The sequence below is a fragment of the Coturnix japonica genome, chromosome 4 (genome assembly GCF_001577835.2).
Source record: "Coturnix japonica isolate 7356 chromosome 4, Coturnix japonica 2.1, whole genome shotgun sequence".
In the NCBI taxonomy this organism is placed as follows: Eukaryota; Metazoa; Chordata; class Aves; order Galliformes; family Phasianidae; genus Coturnix; species Coturnix japonica.
In genome coordinates, this window is record NC_029519.1 from 48178477 (window position 1) to 48192195 (window position 13719).

At 38.1% G+C, this 13719-nt stretch overlaps 1 protein-coding gene across 11 annotated transcripts in view; it reads right to left on the reverse strand.

Moving 5' to 3' along the window:
• Positions 1–13719, reverse strand: part of KIAA1109 (KIAA1109 ortholog) — a 99870-nt gene that overhangs the window by 81814 nt on the left and 4337 nt on the right. For all 11 annotated transcript variants that reach the window (XM_015861881.1, XM_015861877.1, XM_015861878.1 and 8 more), the window contains exons 2-6: positions 9768–9897; positions 6916–7032; positions 5023–5101; positions 4302–4366; positions 589–775 (exon numbers count right to left, since the gene is read on the reverse strand). In XM_015861881.1, the coding sequence (XP_015717367.1) occupies positions 589–775; positions 4302–4366; positions 5023–5101; positions 6916–7032; positions 9768–9864 (545 nt within the window). In that variant the 5' untranslated portion in view covers positions 9865–9897. The remainder of the gene's footprint in view (positions 1–588; positions 776–4301; positions 4367–5022; positions 5102–6915; positions 7033–9767; positions 9898–13719) is intronic.

Genomic DNA, 13719 nt, shown 5'->3' on the forward strand with positions numbered 1-13719 from the left:
AGCCCGCTGCAAGCAGCCCACTACATAATTTAGGCCTACAGTTGAATAGATAACACCACTACAAATAAGTTATGCAGAGAAACTCTCTCTATGCCCACACCTTGTTTTATAGTTTTATAGAGAGGAATGAAATAGTTAAGGTTTGTGTAACTACACACAGTCACTACTAAAAAATCACTCTGAGTGTAAGGCTCAAAAAACTGTTTGACCTCCCTACATCACACAGATAATCAGACTCAATATCTTGAGGGATTATTACTACTACTGAGCAACACCGTTATTATTCTGCAAGCATAATCCTTTTCAACACAACCTCCCTTTCCACAGCAAGCTTCAAATAGATTTTTCAACTTGTCTCTGATCATTAAGCCAGGGGTATTTGGTTTGTTTGGCCATTTTTAAAAATTACTGTAGTGGGAAGATTGAGGAAAGGAAAAAGATTTAAACTGTCAGGCTTGTCAGTGCAATTTCTCTACTGTGCTTCAGCCATTTGGCCTCCAGAGCTTACACTAACAAAACATTATCCAATTAGTTCAGCACTTCATAGAACAAAGCATCAACAAAATAGCAAAATGAATAATAATTTACCTTTCAAGATTGGTATGTGTTCTCTGCCTTCCATTCACTTGTGCTTTTTCATCATCTTTCTTTGCTGGAATTATTGTGGGATCCAAGCCAAAAAGCTCTTGAAGTTGTCCATAAAGCTCAGAACGGTTGTAAACATGAAATTCAAAGTCATTCACCATAATATACAATCTTGTTTCTGCCTTTGGGTCTAAATGAAGAGTAGGAAAAAATTCCTCATTCCATCTTAACATTTATATAATATTTAGTTTTATAGATTTACAGACTACTGAAACAATCTTCATGGTAGCGAACAGCTACCGAACTACATATGAAGAAGCAGTTAAAATCCACACAAAATAATTATGCTATTTCGAGCAAATCAGTGAAACTCAGCAAATACAACAGCTGTATACAAAACATAAAATCTGAACGAAATTCCACCCTGGGGTCACAATGCAAAAATAAACCCAGGAAGAAGCTGTACAGAATGGTTTATGTGGGTTATTTGGTCTCATATATAAAAACAAATCAAAACCAAAAAAATAATCACTTGCAGCACTAAATCCCCGCTGCCAAACTCTCTTTTCAGCAGCACTCGATACCAATTTGATCCCAAAAACTGAAAGATCTTCTAATAAAGCTCTGCAGTACAGAAGGTCTAAATTGAAAAGAAGCTTTCTTTTATTTAGAAACAGAAAGTAAAAGCACAGAGAACTAAGAAGCAGCATATTTTATGCAATCAATCAACATTTTCACAAATTTTAAATGTTAACTGTAGTCTCAGCTTGGCTCTTTAATACTTAAATCTAAGTTTAACATTTAACATCTTGCATGCAGAGCTTTTCGTGACATACTTTGACATACTTTCGCCTTAGATAGTGTGGCCTAGTTATATAGTTCATGTGAGGAAAAAGCTCACACAATTTCCCCCTAATTACCCAGTTGAAAGAGTGCCCGTTACACATTTACTCAAGAGACCTGAGCTGCTCTAAAATCTGATCTGGTCTTTGTAAGTCAAACATACCTTAGGAAACAGAAGCACTGATGGTTATTACAGCATTCACATGAAAGTGAAGGTAATATTTCCCACAAGAAACTAGAAATAAAGAATCAGAGCTAACCCTGCTGCTGTGGTCAGCGTCAAGAGGAGAAACCATGCAGCCCACAGTATATGTGTCCAAGAGCTTAAGTTTAGAGACACTGACTTTATTAAACGCATTCTCTTCACCAATAAAACACATCTCCCCCCTTACATTATGTATCTACACAACAAACTGTCCCAATAAGAGCAATCCATCCTTTGCCCTAGTACCTGAGGGGAAAGCACCTCTTGGTCTGGAAAATATGGGGGTAGCAGTGGATTTTGTCTACCTAGACTTCACTAAGACCTTGGACACTGTCTCCCACAACATCCTCAGAGACAAGCTGTTGAGACAGCCTGGATGAGTAGACAGAGATGTAAGCTGAAAACTGCCTGAATGGTTGGAATGCCAGAATGCCCAGAGTACAATGATCAGCTGTAAGAAGATTACTTGGAGGCCAGTAACTATGGGGGTGCCTGGGGCAAATACTGGGTCCAGTCCTGTTTAACATCCTTAGTAATCTGGATCAGCAGGTCACGCTGCCATCCAGAGGAACCTCAACAAGAAATGCAGAGAAATGTGCCAAGAGGAACCTCATAAGGCTCCACATGTGTAAGTGTAAGGTCTGACATCTGGGGATGAATGATCCCAAATATGGATCTGGCGTATGTTGGGAGTTATTCAGCTGAAAAATCTTAAGTGAAGCCTCCAAGTACTTCATGATTCTTCACCAGCCTTGCCTTAATAAATAAAAAAAAGGAAACGTCTTCTAACATCCTTAAATACATCAGAACAAAAATACACTGAGGTCCCATCAGATCTATAATAACAAGACTTTAAGTAATCATCACTGTTAACAACCAATTCCCATTCCTGTTTCATGCAACCATTAGAACTACCCAACGCTTCAGTTGTAGAACTTATAAACAAGCCCAACACACACACAAACACAACAAGCCTAATATAAAAATGCAAACTAATCATTACTACTTGTAAGCCTTGAAGAGATGCACACTTGTCAGGCAAAAATCTTAACAGACTTCAAGTTAGTGCTTTTGTAAGAATACAGTGGGGTTTAAAAATGTTTATTAGCCCAGATTCAGACTTCGCATTTTCCTGTAGGAATGTCTCATCTCTTAGCCTAAACAACGTGGTTAAGTACTTAAGCTTTGATTAAGTAGATTAAAAAGTATTGGGAAGAATATATTTCAATAGGCTAAAAGTCATTAATGATTTTAATTTTCCATTTGAAAATAAAATAACCTTTGCTAGGTAGTTACAATGTAAACTATCTTTCCTAGGAGGAATAGCATTTCTTTAAGAGAGTAATTTTTTTGTTGTCAAACCAATAGACCTCTGACCTTCTCAATTACTTGGATTATTTGTCTGCTAATTAGGCAATCTTAAGTACCAGCAGTAATGATTAAAGCATTCAAACACTGACTAGCAAAAATACCACTAAAGGCAGTGCAGTAAGAATAGCTGTGTCTAAGTTCAATTTATTTTCCATTCTTTGAGCCACTAGAGAAATATGTTCTAACATTCAGACAAAAAAAAAAAAATCTATGAATACCTGTTGCACAGTAACCTGTAGTTATGAGAACATAATTAACTTTAAGGGTTAGTTCTACTTTCTGAATTACTCATCTTACTGTATAAAGAACTTGAGTCATGCATCTTGTCATGTAATGTCTCAATAAAAAGAAAGCGAGCAACTTGTTCCAATTTATATCAGTAATTTGAAAGGTGTCTCATATTTACCTGCATAACATGCACGTACTACTCTTATCACTGTTGAGCTGGTACTGAATAAGCAACAGCTGTGCAAACTTCCTGGCAAATCTAAGAGGCTTTAATTTGCAACATTAGAGGCCACTTCCAAAGAAGAGAGGCAGAGGGAGAGAAAGGCCCTCCAAAGTCCAGTCATCTTCTCAATTAGCATCCACAGTGACATACAAATTCTATTACTGTACCTCCTAGAACTAGCAATGGAGCTGCAATGCTTCAAAAGTTAAGGGAGGCAGCACTTGAGACACCTATCCAACTAGATTCTCAACCTATAAATGTCTAAAAACACATCACAAAGGTTGTTTGTGTTTTCTCAAAGCGTTTTCCACAGATATAATCAATCTCTTCTACCCAGTGTTATTCCTCCCTCTTCAGTTGTGGACAAGAAAGAAAAATAAATGTGTTTTTCATCACTTGCTCACTTCTATGACCACAGCTATCAGCAAGACAGGCTATCAACTACTGAGCATCCCTCACTGTAACATTTTACTAAAATACTGACACGATAGCAAATCTTGAAAACTAAAATCAGTTCAGAACAGCAGAGGCTCTATTTATCATAGTTATACACTTCAGTACAGAGTCAATTACTCTCAGACTACAGCTAATGAAGACTACTATTAAGATTAATCATGTTTGTCTTGAGAATGTTTGAGTCCTTGATTATAAATCCTGTATTTATTTTACTATGTTGTTTTAATACCAAGGAGCCAGCTTAAAGAACTCCTACCTCCTGACGTTTCAACATAGTCCAGGTACATACTAATAAATCAACAACTTGCATGCAATTGTGCAGGGCAAGTACTTTTATGAAGACAGTAAGTAAACAGAATTTAAACTTGGAAGCCTTTCTGAGATGCTTACCATGCTGCTTCTGTTTAGGGTTGTACATTTTCCACCAGCGAAATATGATAAATCCATCTTGGATTCTAAATTAAAGTACATAAAACAGGAATTAAAAGATTAATCATCCAAAATTCTTTCAGCAGTTTCTTGACATTCTGCCTCGTGCACTACAGAGATTTGCAGTTTCAATAGTGTATAAGTAATATCAAAGGATGAAGAAATCAATGTCTCACAGTATAATATTACACAATTACCCTATTAGTTGAACTTGTACCGAATTCTACACCCATTGTCTACTTAATGTTTTCCAACTTTTGTGATTAGAAAAATGTTATAAACTATTTGCTACTTTGCAGTTCATTAAACAAATTATTCCCAGTTCCAGTATTAAGGAAAACTTCTTGACCAAAATCAATCTTCAAGACATAAGAGCAGAAGCATGAAGTAAAAAGACATCATTAAAATGTCTTTTCTTCAAACTCTAGAATATTTTCATTTAGAATTATTGAGGTCAACAAGAATCTTATCCAGCACTCCATTTCAACTATTAATGCGCAAGCAGCAAATCAGCAAACAACATGCCTATCTCAATCATCCTAACAGTGTCAAAATACTATGATGAAAAGAGTCTGCTTATTTTTTGGATTTATAAATACCAGTATTACTCACTGGTAAGATGGCACTTTGATTACATTACTTAGATATACATTAAAACAATGACTCCCTTGGAAATCTGTACCTGATAGACATGTCTTCTGTGATGAAATAGATTTCGCGAACCATGACTTTTCCAGACAGCACAGAGAACGAAAAGGAACCTAAGGTGAAAGAGATCACAGTGCATTAGCTTCAATTTATTGGCACTTTAGTTATCTGAACTGTGTTTTCTTGGTATCTTTTCCTTTATTTCCTTTCAAAAAGGCACGAACTTTCAGAGAAGATGGGAAGTCAGAATATACATGACAAAAAAGTACACAGCTCTAGGAGTTGCCAGTTTTGGCACCAACCATGAACACAACAGACCACCAGAGAGGCATCAGTCACTCAGTGATGCCTACACGCCTTGAAAAGCTTGGGAGACAACTTAAGGAAGATATTTTGAATGTTTTTAGTATCAAGCAATTTTATGCAAGACTTTAATTAGGGAAATAAAGATTCTCGCTTGAAGAATTCTTCATATTTTAAATGGCTATCAAGTTTTCGGTACAATTGTAGTGACAAATTGTGTCTACAGCAGAAAAGGATTAATAAATACAAAAAGACCAGAAGGCAGACCAATAGCCTATATTTTTCCTAATGCTTTTCAGTTCAGTCACACATAGTTAAGTAAACCATGACTTGTTAAAACAAAAGAAACAACGAAAAAAACCCATCACATTAATAGACTGAAGGCAAGCTGTTAATCACAGGAATGTATTGTTATGTTCTCCTTACTGATTAAGTTCATGAAGAACACCATATGTTTTGCCAGCTATGTCTAGCTGTCTTTACTTAATACTAATTTCACACTGAAATTTTAATAAAAACTTATAGCAGACGGTAAGATTTTCTGTATCGCTGTCAAAAAATTCAGATGTGAAAATAGTTCAGATTACATTTCTTAAAGTCTTGAGGCCACACTGAGGTTGGCTCTGAGGCAGATGGGTATGTGTAAAGTTGTTTTCTATCATTTTATTTCAAATTTACACAATATTTATGATCAATAGTTGCATTAAACGTCCAGAACTAAAGCAGTCATTCTAGAAAGCAGAGAGAGGAAGGCATGGAAGAATAAACTGAAAGGAAGTTAAAAGTGCAATCAATGTGATGTTGTGGGATACAGCCCTTTGTCTCAAAATTAGATATTTCTGAAATGTGGGTGAGTGCCCAAGTGATTTGTACTGACCTTATTCAAAAGTATTTTAAATTTTATTATTTATTTAAGTTAATGGATTTTGATGGGAATGTTCTAGCTAGCATAAATTCAAGATAGCACGTTCCTAGTACAGATTAATATCGTTAGTTGTTCCAATAGCTTCTTTGGAAAACAAGGACACTGCTATAACAAGGAGTCAAGGCTTGAGTGTGCTTCTTCAGAACCCCCTAGCAGTTGCTAACCATGCTTCAGATGCTGTATAAACACCCATAGAGGCACTGGGGAATAGGAAACTGTCACCCCTTAACATCAAACTACCAGGCTAATTCAAGCAGATCTTGGCTGGCTCATGCCTACCTCTTCCTTTTACAGAAACTGATTATTATGATTACAGGCTTTTGGAAAAGGTAATAGAAAATGTACACATTTTATGCACATTCAAGCATAAAGACTAAAACAGTCAATAAAACAACATCAAGTGAATTTTAAGATAAAATAAGACATCCATGAACAATTAGGTGTTTTTCACAGAATGGCTCAAGTTGGAACAAACCTTAAGGGAGGCTCAAATACCAATCCTCTGCCATGGAGTTTCTACCTACACTTAGAGCACCATATTGAACTTTTTTTTTTAAACATTAAATCCAAGCCGATTGTTTCCAAATTCCTTTAATGTGGGAATGCTTTGATTTTAGCTACAGTTGGTTTTTAGCAAATAAAAGCATAATAAAAAGCAGTAAATGAACACAGAACAGCGTTACTGTAATCATAACTTACCAATATGGATGTAGCCATGTTTATACAGTCTGTTAAGAACCAGTGTTAAAATTAGTCCAATGTTCCGGGAATTATAATAAGTTAGGTAGATAATCCATCCACAAGACAATATTGTCGCTGTTGAAAGATTAAAATGAATTAAAATACTTTCAAAGTATACTGACCTGGATAAAAGCCTTACCTATTAAGACTATAAAACTCTTGTCTATTAAAACTATAAAGCACAATGTTCTTCCTACAATCCAAAAAAAAAAGGAAAAAACTGATACTGATGGAACCTTTGGATGAAAGGTGTGAAAAGGGGAAAAATGGAAAATGGCAAGTTCAGAAAAGTACAGATTCTTCACAGCTCTTCCACTGCCCAGTTTGAAAAACTGGCCTACTGAGGATCTGCCACAGGAATCGTATGTTTCAGTGTCATTTCTTACCATGCAATAAGTTACATTTCATAGATCAAATAATAACTGGCATTATCCCACACAATCATTTATTTTAAAGTTTTCTCAGTGACCCACAGAAGCCATACTACGTTCCTTCTCCAAGCCACGAACTCTAACTTAGATTTCCTGAACACTGAAAATTTTACTATCAAATCTGAAATTATTTCCCAAGTTTTTGTAGCCTGAGAAAAATAGATCAGTCTTTGGCTTAATAGAAAGATGGCAACAGTTAAAACATGAACTATGACAGGTTAAAAAAGAAGAAAAAAAAAAAAAAAAGGAACAGCAGTCAAGTGAAAAATGTGTTAAAACAAAACAAGAAAAAAAGAATTAGGTCTGTTAATCCCCAAAGTACTTTTACTTTAGTTGATTAAGAGCTGGTAACCTATTTCTAACTCCAACAGTTCTCAAAGATTCCAGAAGGACAAACCCAAAAGGAACGCAGCTGCCAGAGGACAGACTCCTTCTAACTCACACTTGATAATTACCAATCTGCTTCGTCTGAAGCAGAGTAGCAAATCCAGCAATATTTGCATTTATAATACCTCTATTAATTACACTAACTGACCTTTATAACAGAAGTAACAGAAGTTTTCCATTTGTATATACTTCATATTTAACTCAGATTTATTGTTCTTTTTATGGGAAAACTGAAGTGCAGAAAAACATCCGGGTACGCCTTCACTCTGAAGAGACTTCAGGTGGTTGACACAAAAATATTTAGAAAAACACCTTCAATTTTTTGCAACTGGACGCTCCACTGCTTTCTAACAATGCCTGTGCTTGGTTTGACAGTGAGGAGAAAAGACAGAAGAGAAAGGCTTGTACAACTTCGTCTTTTCCTTCCTGGAAGATGGATTCAACGTGACCAACACTCAAGCAGCTCATGCACCCAGGCAAGTAAGCTGCTTGAAATACAGAGCAAGTTGAATCTCAGATTTTGCACAGGTGCTTGCATGAAAACAAGAAATGGAGGGTTAAAACTAAATTACTGAAAAGAAACTAATGATAGCATTCAGTGAAGGCATACACCATGGACTGCATTTACCTCACCTTGCTTTTAAATGAGCAAGCTGCTCACTGCTGCTCCTTCGGCAGTACAGGGAGAAAGGCGGCATGACTCACACTCAAGGGGGTCTCATTCCAGTCATAAAATTTAAATTGAGATTAAAGTTCAACTAGACTCTTAACCTAAAGCCACGAATGTCAAGGTGACATTCTAGGAAAAATAATAATAATAATAATTTTTAAAAATCAGCAAACTAATCAATTTTCCAGGTGCTATGGTCTTAATTGATAGTCTTTACCACCAGCCTCACATCTGCCCTGGATTTTATCCCTTTTCTCTCCTCTCAACAAATATGGTCTCCGCTACTAAATGACAGATCCTATAAACTCCACTATTCTCATTATATTCCTTTGTTTTAAAAGCCTCTTTGCTTAAGTTACGCTTTGGAAATTCCATCTGGAACATCTAACTGAATAAAACCTTTTGCGTTTTAAAATCATTCAAGAACTAAGCATCAACTCTTTGAAGAGCATGTTCATCTCTAGAATTCATCACCTCTTTCACTGTTTCAGGATTCAAGCGAAGATAAATTACTGACATCTTTTTTTGTTCTGTTATAACAAGATGCCACAGATCAGCATATGAAAACAGAGGATGGCTGGTTGCAGCTGGGTCGGTTAATAAACATTAATATCTTTGCATCCAAACACCATGTAAATGGGAGGCTACCAGGATTTTGTTTCTGTCGTTGCTTTTAGAATACTAGGCAGCTTCTTAAAAATTAAGAGATCAACAGCTCCCCAAAACTATATAATTGCTCACAGGTCTATCTGACCTTAGAAGAAGGGAGCAGAATAGATAATTTCTTGAATTCTCACTCGCTCTTCCTTGAAACATACAAACAAGTAAGAAAGCTAAACAAAGCTTTTGATTTAACTTATAGTTGATGTACAGAATTGTTTATATTCTACATACTTACTAAGTAGTATTACTTAGTTTGCTTTGTGAATCCGCTGTGAAGAGTGAAAAATCAGAGTAAGAAAACATACTGCTGTCTGCCATTGACACTTCTACACCTGGTGAACAACCTGAGCATATCCAGGTTTCATTCAATGATTGTGGAGACAATTTTTTCAAATCAGTTCCACATCCATCACTTGTTTTATCACAAGCAACTGTCAGCACGGTGACTTCTGCTATTTTCATGTTGATTACACTTAGAATTTCCATATGTCTCGCCAGGACGATGCTGTACATCACTTAATAGTCATATGACAAGAAAAAAAAGCTATTTTCAATGCTTTGATGTCTTTTGGCAAGGTGAACATTTTGTGAAGCATGTTTAAAAGTACACCAAAAAACCCAACCAACCACTTAACCAAAACAGCATAAATTCACCTTACCTACTAACAGCCAAACAACATTGGAGTCATGCTCTGTTAAGAAGTCTTCCAACTGTGTGATACTTGGGACAAAGCTATCATTTTTTCTTTGATCCATCGCTAAATTGTTTTTGTACCAGCACCTGTAGAACTGAAGGAGAAGAAAAAATAAATAAATGAATAAATAAAATAAAATAAAATAAAATAAAATAGTTCTAAGTATATTACACTGCGCAGAAGAATGCGCCATGTTAAACAGTCCTAGACAGCCTGCTTCACACAAACATGAATTTGCTTTGTTCCTTCAGTGGCATCTTTGTGAAATCCCTTCTCCTCTAGAGCAGAAATACAGAGCAGAACACTGCTGTCTGCTGAAACTGTTTCCAGGTAGGTGCCTACCTAAACCAGACTGCAGATCAACAACATCTCAGACTATGCTCTCTAAATTTAGTAGCCTGACTGCTCTTACAGCACATAATAGCAACCGAACCCCCCAGTAACTCATGGATTTTATACTCATTTTTATATGCAGAACAGCAACCAGATTATTTGAAAACAAAAAGGATACGTGCTATTTCTTGAAGAGATGAACCACTCTCTAAAGGTGATTTTAGTTCAAATCTCTATTCATGTACTCAAGCATTTTATAAACCTACTCCTGACTTTTCTGGGCAACACAGGAGAGAAAAGAAGGCAGTTTCCTGTACCAGCAAAAAAGTCATAGCCCAGAACAGAGATTCACAAGTTCAGTTTCCAGCTCCTGAACAAATGGAGACCAACTGAAGCATTTGCTCATGTTTGATTGCTTCCTTCAGTAAATAAGCGGAGAAAGGTGATTTCCTTCTATACATAAGAAAGAAGTAGGTGTTTATGTCAGAACATGGAAGCATCAAATTGTTCATGGGTACGTGCAGAAGCCCAAAGGTTGAAAGGCAGCTGAACTTGATCCAAGGTTTTCATTCCTATTGTGAGCTGCACTAAGCCAAGATCTAATTCAGAAAAGCAACAAGTTAGACCTCCTGTCCTGAGGAGGTATCACGGAAGTACAGCTACCTCCTCTGAGAAGCAGAGGTCTGCTCTGTCCACATATCTTCTGCCTGGGCAAGTACGTGTGCAACCACATGTGTACACAAAATCAGGTGGGGATGAAGACCAAACCAGCACAGGACTGTGCCAAGGTATCAGTACTCAACACAGCTCTGCCCACAGCTCAAGGCAGCTGCCATGTGGCATCCTACAGACACTGCATCGTGCACACAGCCTGCAGCGCAAACCCTGCAGCCCTGAAGGAAAGAAAGGCTCAAGGCTGCACTCCCAACTAATCGAGAGTGACAAAAACTTTCCACAGCCTATTAATCCAGCATGCCCGCTAATTCCCTTGCTTCACAATGGATTTGCATTAGTCACTGTAAAAACTGACTACACAGCATTGCTGTTACACAGAGCGTGGAAAACCAGTCCTTCTGATCTTACGCCTTTATTCAAGCCACCCATAAATCACCTCACAAGTGGGTTATATTAATTAAGCATGATTAACAGGGAGTAGCTCAACTCAATAGCATTTGTAATCACACGGCAGTATTTTTCTTGTATTAGTTTCATTTGAAGTTTTTTCCCTTGGACATAAGCTGTCAAGCCTTCTTACAGAGAAATAATTCTTCCTTTTTTTTAACCACCCTCCAGCTCCTGGCAGCCGGTCTTGCTGTCAACATTCAGCCTCCAAGAAAAAAAGAATTTATTTCCTGTCTATGTGAAGTCTCCAACGCCTTCCATCCAGAGCAAAAGAACATAAGAAGCACATCATCTGTGAAAAAGCAAAAGAACTAGTATTTATCCAGTCTTTCCTGTGGTATCCATACCATCTCTCGGTATTATAACCTGAGAACAAAGCATGGAAGGAGAAGTTGGAAATACTCGCCTTCAGCACGTTTGTTTCTCTCCTAGTTCTATAAGTAAAGTACCTTGGAACTATGATGTGCTGGTGAGGAGCTCTGTGGTGAGGGACCTGGGCTGAAGAAAAGACAAGGATCTCCTAGAAGTTGTTCAGCAGTGAGCCATAAAGATGATAAAGGTCTGGAGCATCTCCTGTACGAGGAAAGGCTCAGTAACCTGGGTCTGTTCAGCCTGGGGAAAAGAAGACTGAGGAGGGACCTGATAAATGTTTATAAATAACTAAAGGGAAGTGGCCACTAACTTAGCTCCCTTACAGACAGGGGAAAGCAGAGTGACTCACAAACATCTCTTAAAAAGAAGCCCTTGTTTTAGAAGAGCCGTTACAATGGCTAATTAAATCACATGATGACACTGCCATGTGCTGTAAGACCATCACAATACCTTAATGAAAACCCCATCATAGTAAAGGATGCTCTGCAAGCTGCCTTTGGGAGCCCTGGGTCTGTGAATGGCAGAAGAACTGGAGAAACTGATGAACACACTGCAGCATGGACGAAAGAAAACCTTTTTTTTCTCCCTTACTCACAAAAAATAACCAAATTCTATTCTTGTGATCAAGGCCACAGTAAAAGCACTGCCAAAAAATAAGGATCATCTTAACAGACAACACTATGCCCCCAAGAATTTTTAAGAGATCACCATTGAAATTCCTGGCAATTCAGGAAATCATACGTTTCCTAAAATACTTCCAAAGAAACAAAGCCAACAATACACGATACAAAGACAGGATACTCAAAATGGTTATGGCCCTAAGATTGTAGCAAGACAACTCAGAGGCTGGAAGCCATGGGATCCTGATATTACCTACTTAGAGTCCACATCCATCATTTTTTCACATCACTACCTCACCCATAGGCTGGATATCCTTGGACGTTTTCTGGATAACACTTGCAGTTCACACACAGCTAAGCCCAGTAATCCCCTGTCAGACATCGGTGGCAAGTTTTGGAGCTGCACGCTGATGCTTGACCCCACTGACCTCAGCTGAGGCCTTTGAGGAGGGAGCAGCACGGTGGTGGAAGTGCTGGTATCCAGAACAGGCAGCACTGTACTGGATGTACGTGGATCTCAGGGGCACAGGAGCTCATTTCGATTACAAAGCAATTTCACCTACGTGAATTAGCTTAACACAACCTTGTGCATTTATATGGCAAAGGAGGACAGACAGGAGGGATGAGGATCACCAGCAGCATCGAGAGGAAGTAGTGCAGTCTTCTGGGGACACATAGCAGCTACTCTCAGTGTCCAGCTGTTACGTACATTCTTAAGGCCAAAGTCGCTTTGCAGCGCAACAAGAGTGCAACCCAACTGCTGCAGTTTGCAGGAGCACTGACCAATATCTTGCTGTACCTGTAGCTTAAATGTAAACTGTTAGGGCACTATTGCACAGGAGCAGTGTGCTTTCCTAAGCTCTGGGAGGCACAAGGATGGGTGGGAAGCAATCCTTACAGCCTGCCAGCATCAGGCAGAAAACAGCAGCACGGACAAGAAACCCAGAAATACACATGTAGCTCTTCTGCATTTATTTACAGCATTTTATCAAGGTTTCCACTGTCTTGTGATGATGCTCTCATTAAACAAAGAACATGCTCCAGAACCACAACATACTTTATTTAAACACAGCCTTACTATTCAGTACATCACTTCTGACTTTCATGACCGCATGCCACATTAACGCATACAAAAAGTTCATTAAGTTCCTCCTCAGAGGATGAAAGGAGAAAGGCCAGAGTCTGAAGGCACCAAAGTGGAAGAATCACAGTACTCATTGTCATGGCAGCCCTTTAAGGTGTTGTGCAGCCATCTGCCCACAGATGAGATGTGTGGAACACAGGCAGACAGAAGGTCAGAGCTTTGTTTGAGATGGCACACTGGAACACTGGGGCCTGCTTCCCAGGCTCATGTTTAGAGGCACCTGCAGATGTCAGGCTTCCCTGTTACTCCAGACCTGCTCCTCCTGGTCAGAAGGTCATTATGTATAGGAGAAACATTCACCTAATAGATTCAAAATAATAATTAT